The 25,458-nt window shown below is 38.6% G+C and overlaps 1 protein-coding gene across 1 annotated transcript in view; it reads right to left on the bottom strand.

Annotated features, from left to right (window-relative positions):
* Positions 1 to 4,755: 4,755 nt before the first annotated feature.
* LMX1A (LIM homeobox transcription factor 1 alpha) overlaps positions 4,756 to 25,458 on the bottom strand; it is a gene marked incomplete at both ends in the record, with an annotated part of 62,346 nt that continues 41,643 nt past the window's right edge. The window contains 5 exons of the mRNA XM_081325538.1: positions 4,756 to 4,916; positions 6,867 to 7,040; positions 12,069 to 12,138; positions 14,442 to 14,519; positions 19,851 to 20,017. Coding sequence (XP_081181664.1) covers positions 4,756 to 4,916; positions 6,867 to 7,040; positions 12,069 to 12,138; positions 14,442 to 14,519; positions 19,851 to 20,017 — 650 coding nt within the window. The remainder of the gene's footprint in view (positions 4,917 to 6,866; positions 7,041 to 12,068; positions 12,139 to 14,441; positions 14,520 to 19,850; positions 20,018 to 25,458) is intronic.

Raw genomic sequence — 25,458 nt, 5'->3', positions numbered from 1 at the left:
CCAAAACAAATTTGAGTTTATGATGAATAGTTCCCCCAATCAAGAAAATATAAACATAGACAAAAATCTTTTGCAATACCCAACTTTTTTATTTTTCAGCTAAGGATTTTAACATTTGTTGATATCAATTCTGGAGATTTCCCCACTTCAATAACTGTGTGCACATTTATGTATATCTGTATACATTTGCCAGAAACTATTCTCCAAAAATGGGCATGACAAAAAGATGCATTGATAATATTTAGTATAGAGGTAAGATGAGCCAATTGTACAATGAATTATTCCAACATCTGTTATACAAATCACACAGAGAAGCATTTCCCTCCCTAGAATGTATAGAGGAAAAAGAAAGAGCAGATACCCAGGGAAGGGATGGTAAGAAGTAAGAAAGAAAAATTGGTGATGAGGTAAGAAATAAAGAAAACTGAGTAAGATAGGAAAGAAAGAGAGAAGGAATTTCTGTTTAGATGTCCAGAAAAAAGTTCTCCCAAGGAGCCATCTGCACCTCTGCCTATTTATTTGTTTTCAAACAATGTTGCCTGTATATTCCTCTGCCACAACCCTCCCACTCCTACACAATTCACTGATAATTGGGGAGGAGTATCATTTGCCTATTGATATACTTGAATGTCTCCAGCGTTGTCATTTTCACAGAGTTTGGAAAATTGTATTTATTTATTTATTTATTTATTTATTTATTTATTTATTTATTTATTTATTTATTTATTTATTATTGTTTAGATTTATATACCACCCTTTCCCGAAGGACTCAGGGTGGTTTACAGGATATTTAAAAGAAAATCAATACAAAAGTTAAAACAATTAAAAAAGATTAAATGAAACCCTGAGAGAAAATAAAAACCCCAGTTAAAATTAAAAAATTAAAAATTCTCAGCCTGGGCCAGAGAGCTCGAAGAGCCAGGTCTTCAGGTCCCGGCAGAATGAACGGAGATCGGGGGCAGTCCTAAGCTCCGTGGGCAGCTGGTTCCAAAGGGCAGGCACGCCCACTGAGAAGGCCCTACCCCTGGGTGTTACCCGCCGGCAATCTTTAACCGCTGGCACCCTGAGAAGACCCTCCCTGTGGGAGCGCACTGGACGAAGGGAGCTTGATGCTGGCAGCAGGTGTTCCCTCAGATATCCCGGACCCTTGCCATTTAGGGCTTTATAGGTCATCACCAGGACCCTGAATCTCACCCAAAGGGCAACTGGAAGCCAATGCAGCTCGCGGAGTAGAGGTGTTACATGGGAGTATCGGGAGACCCCCATCACAACTCGCGCGGCCACATTCTGCACCAGCTGAAGCCTCCGGGTGGTCCTCAAGGGCAGCCCCATGTAGAGAGTGTTGCAGTAGTCTAAACGGGAGGTCACGAGCGCATGATAATTACTATCCGGCCCAAACTGTTAATGCTAATGCCCTTGCTGATAAACCAGTAATCTGTACATAACACAAAGAAGGGCATAATAGTATGAAAGGTCTTCAAGAAATGATAATTTTGTTAAGTTTTTAGACACATTGGGGTAGTAAAGAAAGTATTGATGAATAAAGTTCCAGAGGGGTAGCAGAACCTGAAATCTCCTTGGATCCTTGCCTCTCCAGCCTTTTTGTAATAACTATGGTGGCAAGTCAGAGATAGTAGCCACATAGTTGCATAAGGAGAGTATGTTTTGACCATTCCGGTGAAATAAATATTACCTTTCTCAATTACAGTGACACACTCCATTATTCTGAAGTCAAAAGAATTAGTTTTGTGGTCTATGGAGTTCAGCTGGATTCTGAACTCTGCAAGACGACTTGGGCTTGCATATACATTTTGTCAGTCCTCAGTTTGTAATGGTCTTTGTCGAATTCACGTTCCTTTCTCTTTATTAGATAATTACCAGTAGCAATGGAAGACAGTGGTTTGAAATCAGGTGTAGCCCTTTATCAATGATAATAGTAAAAATCTTAAGTTACCCATGAAACTTAAATCCCCACAATATGAATATTCTGGAGTCTGAAAATTTTCCACTGCTTTGAAAATTGCACTGATTTAAACAGAGGACAATTCCTATACTGCTGGTTTACTGTACATTCTGCCTCACTTTCATGTAGTGCTTCCTCACAGAAAGGAAGTCAAATCCCATTGTAGAAAACGGCAATGCTCTTTTTGATTTTAATGAAGTTCCATTTTATGCATAAGTATTTATGATTACCCTGATATTTCCGTTTAAAAATAAATTTTAAGAAATTGAAAGTATCAAATTGTCTCCAGATGAGACTGACAGGCTCTCAGCTTGCTCAATCTTCACAAAAATCCATTTTCCCATTCCGTAAATTAACCGCACTGAGAAATTCCTTAAATATGATTCACACAGAAAATAAAGTTATTTTTGTTGTACAGTACAATTCTATTGTTAAGAATAAACTCAATGCAATATTAGGCAAGGCTGTGTCTTAAATATATAAGCACACATAATTTACCCCCAAATTTATGTATTAAAAACTTAGTCACAGATATTTTTTCTTCATGGTAACTGTTTCACATATTAAAGTTCAAAAGCTTCAAACTTTTGTTTGGAGTAGCAACATAAAATTATACATCAGTGGAAAGATAATTTAATCAAGAATGTAATGCAATAACTTTTACGAAGAATTTGCTATTAGAATAGCAGTTATAAAGAAGAAAAGTGAAATACGTAGAAAAAATGAGATATACAAAAATTATCACCATAGAAAAAATGAGATAAACAAAAATTATCACCATGTCAGTTAATACTTAGTTGGGTAACCTTTAGCATGAATCACGACCTTACAACATCTTCCCATGGAGTGAACCAAGTCCTTTAATTCTGCAGCTGTTATAATGTGAAACCAAGATTCAATGATTGCTTCTATTAACTGGGTTTTATTGCTGGGTCGCTTCTGACTAACAAGTTTCTTTAGTTGGCTCCATAGATTTTCAATTGGGTTAAGGTCTGGGTTATTCCCAGGCCATTCCAGCAGTGGAATATGATTATCTTGAAACCACTTTTTGCACACAGCAACATGACATGGAGCTGAATCCTGTTGAAATGTAAATGCTTCATTGTCTTGGAAAAGATCATGTGCACAAGGCTTCAGTTTGGGCTCAAGTATTTCATTAAAGTATTTTTGGCCATTTATATTTCCATTAATCACACAAATTCTGCCCATACCTTTTGATGTCATACAACCCCAGATCATAACACTGACTGGGTGTTTCACAGTACATGTAATGCAATCAGGATGCAAATCTTGTCCGATTCTTCTCCTTACATATTTATGCCATCACTACCAAACAGGGAGATCTTGGTCTCATCACTCCAAATAACACTGTCCCATTGTTCCTCTGTCCAGGTAACATGGGTTTTAGCCCAGTTTAGTCTTTTTAACCTTTGTTTGAGAGATAAAAGTGGCTTTTTTCATGCAATTCTCGATTTTAGGCCAAATTCCTGCAGTCTGCGCCGAACAGTCCTTGCACTCAACTTCACATTGCATTGTGCAATTTCATCTTGTATACACCCAGATGATTTTATTCTGTCACATAGGCACAGTCTCTTAATTCTTCTATCATCACTTGCTGTTGTGCACCTTTTCCTGCCTTTACCAGTATGGTTTTGAGGCGACTGAGTCTCCTTATATCTCTTCAAAAACTTAGAAATGCCACCTTTGATTAAGTTTCCACCCATTTTTCTTCTAATTTCTTTATAACTGTAGCCTTGTTCACTTAATAATACTATTTTACATTACTTTCTGGGTGACCAGTCAACTCTTTGCACCATTACTTTAATTTTATTATGTTTTACAAGCTCACTAAATGAAAGAACACAAAAACCCCAACCAACTTCATAGTGATCACATAACACAGACAAATGTCCTCCTCTCAGCTTCAATACATGACATCAATAACTAAATCCTACTGTGATCTGATTGGCTCATTTCCAAAACAAGATGACACCTGATTGGCTCTCTAAACACTCATGCTCATTGGCTACAGTCAGATGAAGGAAAGCTACCTGATATCAACCTAAGCAAGTTGTGCTTCCTTTTTCTGGTTATTTGGCTATAACATTTCATAGAATACAGATAATTGAACAAACTTTGTTGCATTACAATCTTGATTAAAATATCTTTCCATTGATACATAATTTTATGGTACTTCTCCAAACAAAAGTGGTGTTAGTAGCCATCAAACCTAAAATGTACACTTTTTCCAAAAGGTTTCCACAGTTTTGGTCACTACTGTTCATTGTTTTTCTTTTCCTTTGGCTTCAACAGTTATCATAAACCACGATACCAAAAAGTATTGTAAAATGATGAGTATGGAAAAGTACATGCATTTGGGGAAGAATTTTTTTACTTCATCAAAATTGGCAATTTCAATTCAAACATTAAAAATAGGGAAATATCTTGCAGATACAGTCCCAACCGAAAATGTTTTTTTTTTTAAATTCGCATTAGACACATCTTAACATCTAAAGAAAATATTATTTTGTTTTCTTTCATGCTGTGCTTTCTTCTACAAATTGACTTGCAAAGGGAAAACAATTCAGAAACTACTCTTTCAAATATTCCCGTTTTCCCCGAACTTTCCAAATGAGAAATGAATTTTAGAAAAGTCAAATATGTGAAATATTCATGTGATTTTTGTATGCTGTGCCCTCCTGATGAAAAAAGTAGACCTCTTCCCATTTTTAACTCCATATGACTTCTGCACTCTGAATCCAGCACTCTGTTTATTCATGACCTCAAATTCCTCAAGATGTAAAGTAGGAGCTATGCATTGAGTACAAGTTGTCAATGGGGTTGCCCACTCTTGACTGTAAGGGCCCAGGTTCTGTAGTTTCTAAGAAGCAGTTGCTCTGGTTGCCGAAGGAGGTATCATCACTATCCATCTCACAGAAAATGGGCTCAGAGCCTTCATAATAAGACCAAAAAAAATGGTTAGTTGTAGTATCATCCTTCAAAAGAGACAAGTCATATTTGGAGCCACAAAAGTTACTCAAATGCAACTCTACTCTCATACGATTTCCATATATTTAAACAGTAGATAGAAAAGTCGTCAACCATTCTGAATATCATGGCTGCTAGATGTGAACTGCAAAATTCCAGCTGATCACTAAATGCTGGCAAAAACATATTTAAAACCCTGGTTTGCTGCTGATATATCTAGTGACCATCTGGAGTTTTGTAGTCTAGATCTGCTGGGGCTATAAGATATTAGATACTAGATAAGATAAGAAACAAGAACTGGCCTAGATACATACTATAGGTTGGAAAAGTCTAATGATCAAATTTCTAGAAAATTGATAAAATGAACTCATACATATGAAAACCAGTTTGGTGTAGTGGCTAAGGTCTAGAAACCAAGATGTGTTGCTCAAATTTATTACTATTATCTCACTTTAAGGCAACATACTAACATTTATATTTTGAAAGATACAGTATAAACCAGGCATGTCCAACCTGTGGCCCAAGGGCTGTATGAGGATATGGACAGCTAGTAATAAAGGTAAAGGTTCCCCCGCACATGCGTGCTAGTCGTTTCCGACTCTAGGGGCCAGTGCTCATCTCCGTTTCAAAGCTGAAGAGCCAGCGCTTGTCCAAGGACGTCTCCGTGGTCATGTGGCCGGCATGACTAGACGGCAAAGGCGCACGGAACGCTGTTACCTTCCCACCGTAGTGGTCCCTATTTTTCTACTTCCATTTTTACGTGCTTTCAAACTGCTAGGTTGGCAGAAGCTGGGACGAGTAACAGGCGCTCACTCTGTTACGCGGCACTCAGGATTCGACCCGCCAAACTGGTGACCTTCTGATCGACAGGCTCAGCGTCCTAACCCACTGAGCCACCGCGTCCCTCAGCTAGTAATGCATCCCCAGAAAATCATAAAAAATATTTAAAAATAACTTTGGTGATCCTATACTCGAGTCTAAGGAAGAGCTAGAATCAGAAGGACATGTTTACATATTTACAACTCAAAGAAAGATTTAAACTAGACAAAAAGCTATGGGTTTGGTTCTATTAAAAATTAATGGGAAACCCTGTTGTGTGGTAGTGATAAACATATTATTGCTAGGGTCTACAAAACATTATTGAATTTGAATTTGGAAAGTGAACACATAAAGCATTGTATGACTCAATGGGCAAGGAACTTTGGACATAATGTAATGCTTGAACAATGGAAGAATAGGTGAACGAAAGGTTTAAAATTTACATTAAATTACAATTTAAAAGAACATTTTTATAAGATGATGTATTGTTGGTATTTAACACCAGATAAGCTATCAAGAATGTATAAAGGTATTTCAAATGAATGTTGGAAATGCAAATATAAAGAATGGACTTTTTATATCATTTATGCTGGATATGTGATAAAGCAAATAAATATTGGATATTCTCAAAGTGAATATAAAGATAAAACCAGAAACTTTTCTCTTCGATTTCATGAAAATATTGGAAAATATTTTTGGAACTTTGATGTTATATATGTTGACAGCAGCAAGATTACTTTATGCACAAAAATGGAAGGATGCTTCAATCCCCACAATGGATGGATGGTTACAAAAGTTAATGGAGTTAGCAGAGATGGCTAAATTGACTGCTTTGATAAAAGAAAAAGACAAGTACTTTTATTTCTACTTGGAAACCGTTTCTGGACTTTGTGCTTGTTACAGAAATGGCTAGTTTATACTATTATGCAAAAATAAAAAGTTGAGGTTCGATGCTATTTCTTATTCTACTGCACAAAAGGGAGTTGGAAATCAATGCCTTTTCTTTCTTTTCTCTTCTTCTCTACACATTTCTCTTCCCCTTTTCCTCCTCTACTTTCCATATTATATGCTTTTGCATTTTTTTTTCAGTCCTTACCATAAGGGTGCATGTGGTCCCCTGGCATCTGTGGGGGAGTAAGTCCTTGCTGGAAGGAGTCTGAGTTATAGACACTATGATCAATAACCAACATTTGTTGTGAGGCTGGCTGCAATGTGGTGTATGAATTCATGATTCCTTCAAAATTAGTGCTGTTGCCATTGCTTGTCTGAGCTGGAAGACAAGGAAGAATGAAAAATTTTAAATTTTTATCTCACCTTTAATTTTGATCAACATGAGGTGGTGTACATCTCTAATATTACCATTTCCTGTATTCTACACAACAACAATACTATGAGGTAAGCTGACCTGAGAGAGAATGACTGACTGAAAGTCATCCAGCCAGCTTTCATACCAAAGAGAATACTAAAACTCGCATCTTGGTTTCTAACCCAGCACCTTAGCCAAACTGGTTTCATAGTTATGAGTTCATTTTATCAATTTTCTAGAAATTTGATCGTTAGACTGTTCCAACTTGTAGCATGTATCTAGGTCAGTTCTGTTATCTTATCTATAGCCCCAACAGATCTGGACTGTTGGCCATTAAATATCTGCAACATAATAGAGTTTTAAATATGTTTTTTCTACCATTTAGTGATCAGCTGGAATTTTGCAGTTCACATCTGGCCATAATATTCAGAAATGGATGACAATTATTCTGCCTTCCACATGTTGAAGATTAGGGTAGCCATATTTCCTAATTCTATCATAATATGTGACTTCTTAGGTATATTATCACAGAAGTTAAAAACTGAGGTGAAGGGCATGAATTGTTATGATCCTCAGATAATCTAACAACCTCTGCAATTTGAGAAGTAAGTTTTTATAAGCATAACAATGACAAAAATGGTCCCCAAGAATTGAATCTTGGCTGAATAACAATCAAGTAAATAGCAAAATAGTGGAAGAGGAACAGAATGAGTATTGTGGTTTATATCATCTTTCTATGGCTTTCAACAAAGGGGGGGAAATCCTGCTACCTACCTCCTGTCATCTTCTGATGCATAATATTGTTTGTGTGTATTTTCAAAACAGTGTTGGCTCCTGGCAACTGCCTGGACAAGTTCCTGCAGTTCTTTTGACAAGGTCTGATTCAATAAAGAAGCAGTAAAACCTGCTGGGTGGTCATTTGAATATGGCTTCCAAAGGTCCCATCTCTACAACCAGATTCTTGTAAATCCATGTCCCTCTACAACAGACCTAGGCATTGTACAGCACATGAGCCACATCCAGCCCTTTGGCTGTCCTGTCCAGGCTACAGCAGCAGTGAAACATTGGCAGGAGACAGGTCAGCATCAGTGGGGGTGGGGGAGGAGTGGCCCCAGTGGGGGCCAGGTATAGCAGTGGTGGCCCTCCATAACAGTCCTAACTTCTCATGTGACCTTTTGGTAAAATTAATTTCCCACCCCGACTTTATAAAGTACTGAATCTTCCCTTCTCCCTAAGTACTATCTTCCTCTCATCAGCCCCTGTCCTCCATCAGGATCCACATTGGAAATCTGGGAATTTCCATAAAATTTTAAAATAATCTTTACTGAATTCATGAAACTTTAAATCCTAATCTATCATTGTGGGGAAAAATAGGAGGAGGGATTACCATAAGTACTGCCTTGAGCTCCTGACAAAACATATATCTACAAGTATAGCTATATACTATAGGCCAATCACTCAAGAGAACATAGATAAACTCTTTGCTAAGAAATACCAAAGGACTGGAAAAGAACTGATGTGGTACCAATCTACAAAAAGAAGAAAAAATGGATCTGGAAAATTATAAGATAATCAGTGTGACATCAATAACTGAGAAAATCCTGGGGAAAACTATCAAAAGCAAACAAGGTGATTATGAAAAGCCAGCATGGGTTTGTTGCCTTTTTTGATTAAGGTAACTAAATTAGTGGATCAGCAAAATGTTGTGGACATAGTATACCTGGACTTCAGCAAGGCATTTGACAAAGTAGACCACAACCTACTTCTTGGTAAGATACAACAATGTGGGATAGACAATACAACCACCAGAAGGATTCACAATTGGCTGATCAACTACACTCAGTGGGTAGTCCTCAATAGAACTACATTTACATGGAGGGTGTGCTGGACCAGTATTACAGCTAGTTTAGGAATTAAGAACTGTGTTAGAGTATTTAGCATTTTCAGGGTTAATGCTATGTATCCTTAAGAGAACTGTATGTAAGAACATTTAGCATTCAAAGGGTTAAACGCCGTTTCCTTAAGAGATGGCTTTTGAGAAATGTAGTCTGGTTGTTAGTTAGGCCTATATCTTATCTAGTCAGTGGGAGGAGCTTCAGTTTATTGCAGGACATCCTGGCTATGTGCCAGGTTGTAAAAGCCTTTGTTTTAATCAACCATCGTGCACGCTTTGAATAGCATCCATAACAATGCTCAGCAATGCTTAGCTGAGATGGAGGAAACCACTCCTTTTTTACACTACGAGAATGAACAAATATGAACATTAATATGTTTCCATGACTGGATGTCTTTACTGCAAAATGTAAGTCTTTGCTTAAAGTTCCTGGACCATAAATATTTGTCTTACAATTGTTTTCATTGAGTTAAACTGTCTGGAATCTGGAACTACAAAGCATTTTAGTTCTGGGAGCCAGAACAGAGGGAAGCATGCAATAGGGTACCTCAAGGTTCAGTTTTAGGTCCAGTACACTTCAACATCTTCATAAATGATTTAGATGAGGGGATAGAAGGGGAACTTATCAAATTTACATATGACACCAAGCTAACACTTTGGAAGATAGGCTCAAGAACCAGAAGGACCCTGACAGACTTGAACACTGGGCCCTAAGTAACAAGATGCAGCTCAATGGTGGGAAAAGTAAGGTCCTCCATTGAGGCAGGAAAAACCAAATGCATGGATACAGACTCAGTGGTACCTGGCTCAACAGTAGTAAATGTGAAAGAGATAGCCAATACTCCAGAAGATAGGCTTAAAATACAGGAGGATCTGGACAGACTCGAACACTGGGCGCTATCTAACAAAATGAAATTCAATGGTGAAAAAAGTAAGGTTCTACATTTAGGCAGGAAAAATCAAATGCACAGGTATAGTATAGGTGGTACCTTGCTCAATAGTAGTAACTGTGAGAGGAATCTCAGAGTCCTAGTAGACAATCACTTCAATATGAGCCAGCAGTGTGCTGCAGCTGCCAAAAAAGCCAACACAGTGCTAGGCTGCATTAACAGGGGGATAGAATCAAGATCAAGTGAGGTACTAATACCACTTTACAATGCTTTGGTAAGGCCACACCTGGAATACTGCATCCAGTTTTGGTCACCACGATGTAAAAAAGATGTTGAGACTCTAGAAAGGGTACAGAGAAGAGCAACAAAGATGATTGGGGGACTGGAGGCTAAAACATATAGGGAACAGTTGCTGGAATTGGGTATGTGTAGTTTAACGAAGAGAAGGGTGAGGGGTGACATGGTAGCAGTGTTCCAATATCTCAGGGGCTGCCACAAAGAAGAGGGAGTCAAGCTATTCTCTAAAGCACCTGAAAGCAGGACAAGAAGCAATGGATGGAAACTAGTCAAGGAGAGAAGCAACCTAGAACAAAGGAGAAACTTCCTGACAGTTAGAACAATTAACCAGTGGAACAACCTGCATCCAGAAGTGGTGAATGCTCCAACACTGAAAGTTTTTAAAAAGAGACTGGACAGCCATTTGCTTGAAATGGTATAGGGTTTCCTGCCTGAGCAGGGCGTTGGACTAGATGACCTCCAAGGTCCCTTCCAACTTATTATTATTATTATTATTATTATTATTATTATTATTATTATTATTATTATTATTATTATTATTTCTAAGTGTCCTACTGAATCACCACTTAAGTATGAGCCAGTAATGTGCTGCACCTGCCAAACAAGTCAATGCAATCCTAGGCTGCCATCAACTTAACTGTGATTTCTGTATTCTACATACTCCTCTATGACCAAATAAAGACTTGATGACAACAAGAAGTGATAGTACTGCTTTACACTACACTGTTGAGACAACACTTGGAACATTTCATCCAGTTCTGGTCACCACGATCCAAAAAAGATGTTGAGATCCTGGAAATGTGCAGAGAAGAGCAACAACAGTGACAAAGGGTCTGAAGGCTAAATCATATGACAAATGGTTGAGGGAGCTGGGTATGTCTAGTCTATCGAAGAGATAAGTAGGGGATAAGTGTACTTGAGGGGCTGTCACAAAGAAGAGGGGATTGACATATTTCTCTAAGGCACCAGAGGGCAGAACAAGAAGTAATGGGTAAAAGCTTGATAAAGAGAAATCCAACCTAGAAGTAAGGAGACGTTGTCTGACAGGTTTCAAAAATAGACTGGAAAAACATTTGACTGGGATGGTATAAGGCTCCTGCCTTGAGAAGGGGTTGGCTAGAAGGCCTCCACTCTCCCTTCCAGCACTATGCTTCTATGAATGATAAAACACTCATTATGACTTACAACTGGTCCTCATGCTTACTATCATCACAGCATCCCCACAGCATCAAAATTTGGGCACTTGGCATTCGGCATGCATTTATAACAACTGCAGTATCCCAGGGTCATATCATCACCATCTGTGACCTTCCCATCTGGCTTATGAAAAGCAAAGTCAATGGAGGAAGCCAGATTTGCTTAACGACTATGTGACTTGCTTAACAAACATAGCAAAAAAGGTCATAAAATCGGCCATTGTTCACTTAACACCTATTTTCCTTAACAACAAAAATTCTGGTCCCAATTGTGATTGTAAGTCGAATACATGAATAAATATTTTGTCAAGCAAGGAGAGCAAATTGTGAATGTATCTGTGTGCATATGAAAGGGAAAACAAGAGTATGGAGGTAAATGCTTAAAGAGTGTGTATATTTCTAGGCATGTATTTTCAGGTTTACATATCCACAACAGCGAATCTTCTCCCTTCAGGCTAGAGCTGTCCTACCTGGTTTTTTGTGGCTCCAGTACAGCTGCCTGGCTTTGGCTGAAATAGGTTAATCAAGCACTGTAATATATACAAAACCTGAATTTGTAAGAAGAAACAGTTGGAATATATTCTCTTTTCTTGATTAATAACCACTGTACTTTCACTGTAAAGAATTTACATCTTACTTTCAGAATGGCAGCAGGTGGTGCATTTTCAAGAGAGAGAGTTTCCATGTCAAAAGAAAATTAGAGACCAAATCTTACCTGCAGTGAATCTTTGTGTGTTTTGCTGATCTTGCTGTTGCTGTTGTTGTCGCCTTGCTAATTTCTTCATCTGTGAGTAAAGTAGGAAGAAAATTCAGAACAACATAATAACTCTCCTTGGTTATCCTGAATAGTAAAATAACCTCAGAGAAAATTGATGGATGAGTAAACAACTTAAATGATTCCTGCTGATGCCACTATGGTACTCTGATATCCTTCATCTGTTGAATTCTGTGAAGGATATACTGGGAGAAGCTCACAAGCTTCCTACACTTATAAAATGATGAGAAATTCCTGCTTCGTGTTTATTCAATCACCTTTACCTTTCTACATAGAGATAGCCCTCACTTATTGACCACTTGTTCAGCAACTATTCAAAGTTATGACAGCACTGAACGAAGGGTACTTACAAGAAGTTCTCTAAGTTCCAACTGCTGCAGTGCCCCACAATCATGTGACCATAATTTGGATTCGTGACCTTCTATGCCAGTTTCCCATAAGCAAAGTCAACTGGGAGGCCAGCAGGGAAAATCACAAATTGCTCTGTATGTCCTACCTCCTACCTTCCAGTGCACCACATCACACATTCTTTCTCTGGGCTTCCCTGCACTCACATATATCAACCTGCAACAATCCCCCTCCCTCAACTCGCATGGGGCCCCTGCCGGGCTTTCCAGGGCTCCCCCCATCCACCCCTGTGCTCCTTAGTTGGAATCCTGGGACTTCCAACTTATGGTTACAATGGCAACTGAGGCTACCTGAATTGACCTTTCTAAGTGATTACAGTCACAGGACACCATGATTTATGGCTACATCCCAATTGTCGCTGTAATTTGAGTACTACCTGTATTCATAGCTCTGCTCTTGCCTACAGCTGCTGTTCATTTTTTGTACTCATCCAGCTCCCCTCTCTTTATATTAATATAGTACAAAAGAAATAATTTCAGTCTGGCTGAATAAACTCTTATGTAGCTTTGTCAAAAAAGCTAATGAGAATATAAATTTCCCATGACACCCCCTTCTATGTATGCTACTATCTTAGATAATTTCCCGTACTAAAGAATACATGAGACAAACATTTACACACCCAGTTTATTTTCTGTAGAAATATCAGTCTTATAAATTTTCAAAGGTTAATTGAAAAATCCCACTGAAAGTTTTTAACTTTTTATATACCAGGTTCATAAGCTACTTTTATGTACAAATGCACTGTTTTCAAGTTCTTAGCTGGAGCCTGCTCTGTGTTATACATTACCCTCCCCTTCAAATCTCTTAAAAAGAGTGCCAGTCTGGTCTAATGGTGAAGGCGCCAGGTCAGAAACTGGAAGACCGTCACTTCTTGTCCTGTTTTAGCCATGGAAACCAGCTGGTGACTTTGGCCCAGCCACTTTCTCTAAGCCCAACTCACCTCACAAGGTGATGTTGTGGAGAAAATAGGAGGAAGTAGGAGTATTAGGTATGTTCACTGCCTTGAATTATTTACAAAAATAATAAAGGCAGGATTGTAATAATATAAAAAAAATATTTTTCATTCATCAAAATGTCCTAGCTCCTGCCCTACTTCTTTTTAAACTCTAGAGGTTTCATGGCTATGGACACATCTGGGATATAAACCATTTTCATATAAATTGCTAAAGAAATTTTGACAAGGGGAATGGTGAAAAGATTTACTTCCTCCTTGTGTAAAGTTGAAGATGCCTTTTTCATAAAATCCTTCTGAAAAAAAATCCTATTTCTTAGTTGCAATTTCCATATGTTGTATGTTGTTTGATTACTTTTGCCACCAAAAATTGGAAATCTAGCAGGGGGGAATTTCCTCAAATAGGAAACACTACTCTGGCACAAAACAAACTAACCAAGAACTTATTAATATGAAAACTTTAAACCTATTGACATAAAATTAGAAAAAAAACTGTATGTCATCAAATTCTTCCAAGAAATAAATATTTCCTTGGGTAGGGAAAGCATTGCAAAAGTTGCACTGACTAGAAAGGTTTTATTTAAAAACAATCTTTAAAATTATAGCACCATATATTCTCTTTTTAGCAGTATTTACTACTACTCTTTTTAGAGCTGGAAAAACATTTCATTAAAATTTGACAAAAAGATAGTTGTATGAAATGAGCTTACATAAAGGCGTTAGTAACTTTATGCCATTGTTTTGAGAATGTTGGAAATTAATGTTTTTTCCTGTGCATGTTAGATATTCTGCATGTTAGGGTAACTGAATTGTCAGTCTGTGCAATATATACTGGAACTCTAGTCCATTAACTCCTATTTCTGGCATTACTGGGGAAAGGGTATACACGACTGATGTAGATAGGCACTCCTCTCCTAGCAAATATCATATTTAATTATTAATGTAATTATTACCTTAGCTCTTTGATTCTGGAACCAGACCTGTACAACTCGAACACTAAGACCTGTCTCAGCTGCTAATGTTTCTCTTACCTTCAGGAAATGCAGAACATGTAAATTATATTCAGTATCACACAGACAAATGATCAGCAAAATGTAAAATCTTTACGGAACATTTTCAGCTTTCAACATGTCCCAGTATTTCCAAATTTCCAAATATATTGCAAGGTCTCTCAAAATATGAATGGCAAGAATGTTTTATAAACCTGTGCGCACTTTAAGTTTAAAAAATAAATTTAAAAGCTCCATAATGCCTTAACTTTTCTTTCTAGATGAGGTGTCTGATCTCAGCAGTTCTGTTTAATTGGTAACCCATTACTACAGATCTCTAGCTATCTAGGTGATTTTTAGGGGTTCTGAAAAATATATATTACTGCCGCAAAGTAACTGCTATCTATAGTCTAGAAAAACATAACCTATGACCGATGGATCCCATTCTGATTAGTGGATCAGCATTTGCCTTAAACAAAATCATTTTCCCTGATTTTTTTTTCTAGAGAGGGATGGGAGAATGGGGTTGAATCTTACTGTTTGGCATGAGAGTACTTGGATTTTTTTATATATAAAAAAATCTGTTTTTGAAGTTTTCAATGGTTCTTAGGCCTTATTTGTTCTGGAATTGGATTTTCTTCAAGTCAACATCGAAAGTTTTGGAACAGACGAAGTGAGTGAGTCGATAGCCTTCTGATGGTGAAGAGACTGGCCCTTGAACTGGTATTTTGGATGTGCTCAGCATGTTCCCATCAAGGAACATGAGGCCCAGCTCATTCTGGTGCTTCAAACTTACTCAAAATCCTGCTACAGCTGACTAGGATGAGTCATGCTGGAAGGGAAGCTGGTGCCTGGAACAGGTGGGTAAGCAGAAACTCTTTATGATGTTGTGGTGAAGAGACAGGGTGGTGGGTTCTGAAGTGGTTGGGGATAAAATGTCGGACTTGTCTAAACACTGCAGCTACCTGACCATTAAACACACACCTAATGGTTTCTGCCCACAGATTCCACTCCGGATAACATTTTCCATTTGACTGCTCGCAGAGCATTCCTGCTGGACTGCTCATGTGATTCATGACTCAAAGATTTAAGATCTTTGACTAGTTTGGCATTGCAGACTAGAATATATGATTTAGTATTATTCCAGCAAGTAATACTGATGGAATTAGGGGCTAGAAAAGATGTTGAAGATTTGTAGGATAATAATAATAAGAATGTATGGGCATCTTTTCTAAGAATCTGACTTTCCTGTGCCTGCTGAATGCAGAAGCAGTGTGGCAGCCTAATGTGAGTGATGGTGGAATCGACTGTGAGTTGTTGAGGGTGTTTCAGTTGCATGATTCCCAGAAATTGGAGGAGAAAGGATGGGAGCGAATAGGGCAGGCAGTTCCATCTGAGTGGTGATCAGCAGAGAGAGAGATGAGAGGGAGCTGGGAGTAGACTATACACGAGGAAGACAGAGTCAATATTTAATATTGATTTCACCTTCCAGTTCCCAAAAGTGCTTTTTCAAAAAGACAACTGGACTGATTTTTTCCTTGAGGAGGAAGAGGAAGAAGATGCTTCGCTCTTCTTCTTCAAAGCTTTATCAGTTATGATGGTAGGTCAGAGATGGAAGAAAAGGTTCTGACAGGATGGTGCAGGGGAGATGTAAGGATTGTATTTCTTTGCAGTCATCTGGTTGTTAGCACTCTCTCTGAGAGCCATTGAGGCCATTTGAGGGTTTATCTGTGCCCTCAGGATCACCTGAATCAGAGTGATTTGATGAAGGCGCAGTTAGAAACGTCTGCTACAAGACAGCACACTAGGCAACTGAACTAACCTCAGCCCAGATCGCATGTGTGCCATATTGGACCTCTGCCTGACTACTACCTTTTTTAAATACAATGAAGGTTTCTACAGACAAAAATACAGCTGTGTCATGCGTTCACCTGTGCTTCCCATTGTGGCCAATCTCTACATGGAAAAGATACAAACCAAAGTCCTAAAATCCTTCACAGGATTTCCACTCACTCACTGGTATAGGTATATGGATGATATTTGGGTCAAGATTAAACACAGGAAGTGGAAGCCTTCACTAAAAACATATCAACTCTGGACAAATATATTACGTTCACATGGGAAAATGTTAAAGAAAACAGTCTGGCTTTCCTGGACTGTGCAGTGCACATTAAAGAAGACAGAAGCCTTAACTTTGAAATTTACAGAAAACCCACACAGAGATCAGTATTTACATTTTGATTCTCACCACCCACAGTAGCACAAAATGGGACTGATCAGAACCCTACACCACCAGGCTGAAGCTTACTCACCAGTAAAGGGGGAAAAGAAAAAGAACTGAAACACATCAAGGAATCCCTCAGTTATCCTCAGTTATATGTGGTTATCCTAAATGGGCCTTCATCAAATCTTTATAAAAAAAGGGGGCCAGCAGGAGCTCCTCCATTACAGACAAAGAAGAGAACAACAAATGAAGCAACATTGTCATTCCACACATTGTAGGAATATCTGAAAAGCTTAGGAGGATTTTCAACCAACACAAACATAACTGTACACTTTAAACCCAAGAACACATGAACACATGTCTACCCCAAGGATAAAACATCCAGACACAAACTGAGTAATGTGATATATGCAGGTACAACACAATGAGACATGTGCAGATCTGTTCATTGTTAAAACAAAACAAGTGCATGGCACAACATAGGACATCAAACCCATCGAGACAAGATTAAATGGTCCATCTGCATTTGAAAGACAAAGGTCACTCTTTTGAAGATAGCAAAGTCCACATTTTGGATAGAGAAGACCATTGCTTTGAAAGAGGGGTAAAAAGAGTTCATCTATATTAAAATTGAACAGCCCTCTCTCAAAAGAGGGATAGGGATACGACACCACTTATTTCTAGGCTACAACGAAGTCCTTTCAGCAGTTCAAAAAAGATTCCACAATCATTTGCCCTCTGATTCAGGTGACTCTGACAGCACAGACAGATAAACCCTCAAGTGGCCTCAACGGCTCTCAGAGAGAGTGCTAATGACCAGATGACTGCAAAGAAATACAATCCTTCCATCCCCCACCACCATCTAGTCAGAACCTATCCTTCCATCTCCCTACCATTATAACTGATGAAGATTCTTGGATGAGAAGTGAAGTATCTTCTTCTTCCCCCTCAAGGAAAAAAAAAGAGTCCAGTTGCCTTTCTGAAAAACCACCTTTGAGACAGCTATGATTTGGATGACTGAGAATCTCCATAGACATTTTCTCCCAGTTCCTAGTATCATCCTGTTGCCAGGTCATTAGATCCACAGTGGTCCTGGTCTGATGCTGTTAAATTCCAGGTTGTTGTTTAATAAGTCTCCTCTCATCCACTACTGTACAATGGATAAGGCAATTTACTGCCATACATGACTGAGATCTGAGTGGCTTGTATTGGTGTGATTAGAGGAGGTGTCCCCTCCCTGAGATTTGCCCATTGAATTTAGGCTTTAGCAAGCTACAAATCAAGAGTGGGTAAGGTGGCAGCTGCTTGTGGCTTTCAGAAGCTCTGTACTATAGATAACCAGATGGGACATTCTAGTTCAGGGGTAGGCAACCTCGGTTCTTTTATGACTCATGGACTTCAACTCCCAGAATTCCTGAGTCAGCTGACTCAGGAATTCTGGAAGTTGAAGTCCATGAGTCATAAAAGAGCCGAGGTTGCCTACCCGTTCTAGTTGAAGATGGACTCTAGGGGCAGATGGGTTTGCTGCTACTGAACTGGTCTCTCTGCTTGCACAGCAATTTTCCTGCCTAAGTCACATGACTGTTGCTGAATTGGCAGTGGAGTCTCAAAGACTGATGTTTTTGGAAACTACACCCTCATGTAGTGTAGAGTCTGTAGTGATTCATTCATTAGCTTGACCCAAATTATTCAGAACTCAGTGAACACAAATGGTCATATGCTTGATCTGGGTTGTTGTTGAGTTTTTTTTTGTCTCAGGATAATTGCAATATGTTGGTAAAGGTCAATTGTTATGGTCAGGTTGCTCTCCAATTGCTTTTCAGCTTATGGACAGCCACTCCTTCAGCAGGGAAAGTGAAGCTATTTGATTGGTCTGCTCTAGACCAATGGATTGGATAGCTTTCAGAAGGAGTTTGGAGGTTCCCTTCTGAATCTGGTGAGCAGCATTGATGTATGATAAGGACCTTGGACTTCATTGCTCCTGCACAGCTCTTTACCTTACTGAGGAGCTTTGAGAGGTGAAATGACAGAAGAGAGACCTAGTGCACTGTTGGAGGAAGATGAATTAATCTCAGTTAGGAAGTCATATTAAAAATTACATCATGGCAGTAATAGTGGCAAATCCTTTTCCACTCAGATCATGTCTACAGAGGGCAGCTATTTACTATATTCTAGGCATTTGCTCATAAAGTTGTTCAGACTCTGACTGAGATGGCTCACACTCTGACTCTTAAATGATTAAGACCCAGTCTTGTTTGCTTTACCTTGAAAATATGACTCCTGGCTGAAGGATCCAACCTCCCTTACACTACTTGGAAGACCCTGAATAGGTTGAGCCTTGGGGTGCCTATCTGCTGAAGTGGAGGCTCTTAGCAGATAACATGTTGTGTGTACGTGGAGAGATGCAGAGCCCGGCCCATCTGCTGGTATGTTGGCTACTGCCAGAAACACGTACCAATAGTGACTTATTTTTGGTCAGTGACAAAGCCAAGAAGGTGGCTTCATTCTGGCAATTTAAAGTTTGATCTAGACACAGAAGAAGAGACTCCTGAGGAGGTAGAGAGATTATTTGAGACTGCCAATAAGGCAATTTACTAGATCCATGCCCCTCCTGCTTAGTTAAGGTCTCCCAAGAGGTGATTTATGGTTGGATCCATCATTCTTGAGAGACAAGTGGTTTAATCTCCTTGAAGACAGTGGTGCATCCCCTTCTCAAGAAGCCATCATTACATCTATTTTAATCCAGTCTCCAATCTTTCTAGGTAATGTTGAGGACAAAGCAGATAGAGTTCCAGATGATTGTTAAAGAATTAGTTATTCTATTTATCTAAATAGAAAATCTAAACCAATTTCAGTTGGGTTTCAGATTAGTATGGAAGAGCACTTACTGCATTTTAATGGGTTTTTATAGAGATAGGACAGAAGCAGTGTATTAGATTTAATTGCATGTTGCCCAGAGTCTGTGCTGAATGGGGTGACCCTTATAAATTAAATTAGAAATAATAAAGAAATATTGTCTTTGGACCACAATATGTTATGGAAACATGAATCTCTGTAAATATCTTGGCATACAAAGACCTTAGTTACTAAAAACTGCCAACCATAGTTGTTCCTACATATAGGATTCCAATCTAATTATTAAAATGTACCTTCCTACATGGCTTAGAAGATACTTCAAATGATGCTTTAAATGCTCGGCGTTGCTGTGTGGTTAGGATTGTCCGGGGCCGCTTGGACCGTTTATGATCCCTGATCTCCTCAGATACTTTCCCAGTCTCTTCCATTTTGCAGAAACTTGCTTCATCATCACTTTTACCTTATAATATGAAAACATCCCATTGCAGTAAAATTCACAAATTGTTATAATTAAAATATTTAGCTTGAAAATGTTGCACAAAACCTTTAATAAATGAACACAGATGTAATTTGGGAAGCTCCTTTCAATAAAGTGTTGTGCAGTACTTATGTGTACATGTTGGCATGCACCTGCCTCACAGGACTGCTGTTGTGAGAAAAACAGGAGGAGGTAAGAGTATTAGGTATGTTTACTGTCTTATAAATCACTTTGTATTATGACTGAAAGGGACGCGGTGGCTCAGTGGGTTAGGACGCTGAGCTTGTCGATCAGAAGGTCGGCAGTTTGGCGGGTCAAATCCCGAGTGCCGCGTAGCAGAGTGAGCGCCTGTTACTTGTCCCAGCTTCTGCCAACCTAGCAGTTCAAAAGCACATAAAAATGCAAGTAGAAAAATAGGGACCACTGCGGTGGGAAGGTAACAGCGTTCCGTGCGCCTTTGGCATCTAGTCATGACAGCCACATGACCACGGAGACGTCCTCGGACAAGCGCTGGCTCTTCGGCTTTGAAACGGAGATGAGCACCGGCCCCTAGAGTCGGAAACGACTAGCACGCATGTGCGGGGGAACCTTTACCTTTACCTTATTATGACTGATGTCTAAATTCAGAGAATGTAGTTTTAAACAAACACATGACACATTTTAATTCCAACTTGCAATCTAAATTGGATACCTTGCAGTGTACCATGTTAATGCCACTTTATGTCTATGTAGACAAAGTCTGCACAGAATCAAAAATACCATTGTAAATATGACAGAACATACGAAATATTGGCATAATATTGTTCTAATTTAAAAAATAGCTTTTTCCTGAATTAAAAGAAGCTTCTCAGATATTTTTGCATGTCTGTTTGTTATTTACCAGAATGTGTTTTCAGACATTCAATTTATTTTGAATGAGGCAACTGAAGTAAAAGGAATTAGGGGTTTTTCTCTTCCAATTCTTGATCTTGAAGAATTACATGGCAGCCCTGCCAAGAATAGCTGGATATATTGCATTTGGTAAATGAAGGTAAATGAGAATGTAAAAGTAGGTTGCATGTTATGTTAAACACACAGGGTGCAGTGGCTCTTCTAATCTAAATTTAGAAATGTATAAGCATGTGGAAACTTAAAAAAAAGGATTTGCACTTAACTCCCTTTTAAAAACCCCAGTGCAAGGCAGGGAGAATTTTTTGAAGCAAGTGGCTGTAGGTAGGAAGTTCATCCCGACCTATTTGCATACAGTTATCTCATTTAGGGTCATTTAGTTTTTAAAACTCTTGCAACTATTTGCAGTTTTGTAAATGTGTTTTGAGGGCTTATCCTGGATGTGTAGCTGTTTTATTACAATTACAATTGGTACCAGATTTTAAAGTAGAACAAATAGGCACTTATCCTCAGTATTCTAAAAAAAATGGGACTTTATTCCTGCCCTATTTCCTTTGTCCAAACTTGTTACCCCACAGCTGTGTTGATTTGGAATTCCACCATTCCCAACAAGCCTGGGGGATTGTTGAGAGCCGGAAAATAGAAGATTGAGGAAGACCTACTCAGAGAATTAGAGTGATAAAATATTTCCCTCCTCTAACTGCATTTGAAGCATGAAACATAGAAAGCTTTAAAATGACTGTGGAAAAATAGTGCAGAGAAGGCTAAGGGAATCCTGTCCAAAGAAAGACAAGTAGCTTCAGCACCCCCGAACACCAGCTCATCAAATCCCCCCCAAATAATGGAAAGTTGATTCTACTTTAACATGGCAATGCTTTTAATTAACTCTGTCTTTCAAGCCCTCCACGGACAGGGTAGGAATTAATTAATCTTTAAAACTCCTCCTTATGTCACATGGGAAAGGACGACAGGCAGGGTATATTGTCTGCACTGACCTCTGGGCAACCTCAAGACACAACAGGAGAAAGCAATGAAATACTGGATTCATGAAAAAGATGGGGAAAAAATCTTTAGTTTGAGGGAATTAAGGGAAGGAGAGATGTTAGTACCTTTTTAATTGGAAAGAAGGCATTTTTTTTCAGAGACCTCTGTTTACTTAGGCTTGGCCACTGGGGGTCAGAGAAGAGAATCATTGAACGAGGGGCTTTACAGATTATGGACAACATATGGCTTCCAGTATTTTGTGCTTTATCTTCATTTTCTCACAAAGATGGTCCTGAGTTTTCATGCTGCTATTTGATCCCCTGGATTTCTAAATGGGATTGTAAAGAAAGATGCTGACCAAGCAGGAATTTGCTGTCATATCTATAGCCTGGTGAAGCTGACTAAACGTCCTGGAGAAGGTCTGTTCTTGCTTGCAGACATGTGCATTCCTACTTCGTTTTGAGTTGCAGACTACTTCTACTGCTAAGCTAAATGTGCTTGCAACAGAGTGGGCGACAAATGAGGACAAACCTTGGAGATGCTTGGCCTCACACAGGAATCTGGAAAACTCCAAGAGGCTTTCCATTTAGAACCTTAGTTCTTTAGGATTTGTGAAATTATATGCAAACAATTCCAAAATCAAGTGGGGTATTTTTAAGTAAAGAATACCAAATTGGCAATGATGACATGCATTGGAACAGAAGATATTGTACAAATTCAAACCAAAATTCTATCCAGTGGATTGATCTTCCACAGTGATAAGGGAATTCCTAGTGAACCTGGGAACGATAGAGATCAATGGTTGTTTATATTATAGTAACAATATTATTTCTGAACACAAGCACAAAGATGAGAGACCCCCTTATCAATTATTGTCAAAACTTTTTTTTTATTTGGATTGATACTTGATGCCAAAGTAGCATAATCAAATCTGGAAAGATTTTGTATAAAATGGCAAAGTAATGGATAAGACAGTGATTTCATTAAGAAAATCCTTTACCTAATATAAACAGGAATATTAATGCTGGCCCTAAAGACCAACACAGTGGTAAGATGTTAGAGTGAACAAGTAGGATGCAATGGCATTCTCCTATTCAGTGATGTCAAGAGATGGCTTGGTACCATTGTATACAAGCTTTTAAAGTAATTTTTGCAAACTAGGCTACTAGCAAGTGAAAGAGCCTCAGCTGGCACTAGGAAAAAGTCATTGTATTTTTTCATTGAATATTTATTATTTTTAATCTATCCTATTACTTTATTTTGAAAGCCAGAAAACTACATTTTTTCCAGAAGATGGCAGCATTTTGCTGATTTTGTTTTTACGTGGGACTATTATTTTCAAAAATGTATTCCTGTTAAAACTGGCATTTCCAAAGTAAGCAATACAACACAACTCATCTAAAAACAGGAATCCATAGTTATTCTTTTGTTAAAATGATTCCAGCTTTGCTGAAAAGTTTCTGTTGATTACAAGACCCAGTTTTAACCTCTTAAGCTCCTGAACCAGAGTCAGAATTCTAACATAGGGGCGAGGTAGGAGACTCAAAAGCATCACAAGCAGTAATAGGAGATGCAGATGATGGGCCTGGCCACCCTCTGGCATCAGGTCCAATAGTTAATAACACCTGAACAGGAAAGCAACTCTAAATCAGATTCTTCTTTCATGGGATTGAAATACTTCACACAAAGATCTCAAGCATTTCCAAAGTTACTTGCAAATCTGTCAATATGGAATTAACAGCGAGGTAATGGGGTGATACTTCTATACTCAGAAGTCTTTTCCTTCCTTCCTTCTTTGCTCCATAGAAAAGAATGAGTTAGCAAGTGGAAAAAGGGCACAATGATTCAGATAAGTACTCATCAGCAAAGTACCAGATTAGTCCAAGAATCTAAAGAACAATTTGTACAGTAAGACTGAACTTCCTTTTCCCTTTGGCTCAGTGTTTTTTGCTCTTGAGGTTTGTGTGTATATATATAAGATTTATTTTTATTTTTATTTTTTTTATTTTAATTCCATTTATATCCCGCCCTTCTCCGAAGACTCAGGGCGGCTTACAAGCTTAGCAGTAGCCTTCATTCTATGTATATGCCTGCTTATTAGGGCTTTCACACACACCCCAAGCGGCATTATTACAAAGTCAGCTTAATTGCCCCCAACAATCTGGGTCCTCATTTTACCTACCTCGGAAGGATGGAAGGCTGAGTCAACCTTGAGCCTGGTGGGATGCGAACCTGCACTAATTGCAGGCAGCTGGTGTTACTTAAGGAGGCATTAGCCCACTGCTCCACCAAGGCTCTTGTCCTAGAGACAAGCAAAGTTATAATCAGAAGCCAACACGAGTTTGTCAAAAACAGACCATGCCAAACAAATCATTACATTTTTTTGACAAAGTGACTAAATTAGTGAACCAGAGAAATGCTGTGGATTTCATTAAGTCATTTGGTAAAATAGACTTATAACCTACTACTTGGTAAGATAGAAAGTGTGGGTTCGACAGCATCACCCCCAGATGGATTCATAACTGGCTGAGCAACCGCACTCAACCTGTAGTCCTCAATGGAACTGCATCTACATGTAAGGACGTATGCAGTGGAGTACCTCAAGGTTCTGTCTTAGGACCAGCAGTAAAGGAAAATATTTTGGCATACTTATCATCCTGACCTTTTTGGACTATAAACACCTACTAAGCTTGGACTTTTAATCTTAAGAGCTAGTGGGAAAGAAAGAAAAAATTGACCTTTGATTATGTCTGGCTGGGAGAGACTTTTGAGCTGTTTTCAGGGAGGTTGAATGCTTTGAACATTGTGGATTATAACCTTGCCTGGCTGACAATTTTTGGATGCCTGAGACAAAGGATCACTATAAAATATTGCTTTTGGGACTAGACCTGTATTCTGGAATCTATTAGATTATAAAGGCTACATATAAAGACCAGAAAGCTAGAAGAAACTTTGTTTTACTCTTACTGAGACTTGTGATATTAGAGGATCTCCAGGAATGATGCCTCAAGAAAAAACAAACACCTTTCAGAAGGAAATATACTCTACGCTACAACTAACACACCAAGCAATTGTTGCATACAAAGAGAACATAAAAAGAAACCATAATGAGACTAAAAATAATTTAGATAATATAAATGAGCAAATCTCCAAATTAAATCTACTACTAGAAAATTCCCAGACAACAACTACAAAGTATGAACAAATAAACCAGAGATCGGAAGATGAAGCAGAGGAAATGGACCTAGAGACAGAAGAGATGAAAGAAGGGAAATATAAACAAGCACAATCAAATAAAATACTGCAAGACTAATGCAAAAGACCCTTTACCCTTTAAGTCTGCAAGATGCACCTGATGACAAGGAAGAAGATTTTGGGGAATGGAACAGGGGAAATGTTACAATTTGGGAGACAAAGGATGAGGGTAGAATTTGAGGGAGAAGGAAGGTGGGAGTTGCTTAAGGAACATAAATGGGTGGAATTCCCCCCCCCCAAAATACCCTACCTAAATTGTCTTCCTCATGCCAAGCAACTTTCATAAAAATAGAAAG

This window comes from Vipera berus, assembly GCF_964194415.1.
Source record: "Vipera berus genome assembly, chromosome: 3".
NCBI classification, from domain to species: Eukaryota; Metazoa; Chordata; class Lepidosauria; order Squamata; family Viperidae; genus Vipera; species Vipera berus.
The sequence above is the reverse complement of the archived record's forward strand: the minus strand, read 5'-3'. Positions and strand labels throughout refer to the sequence as shown.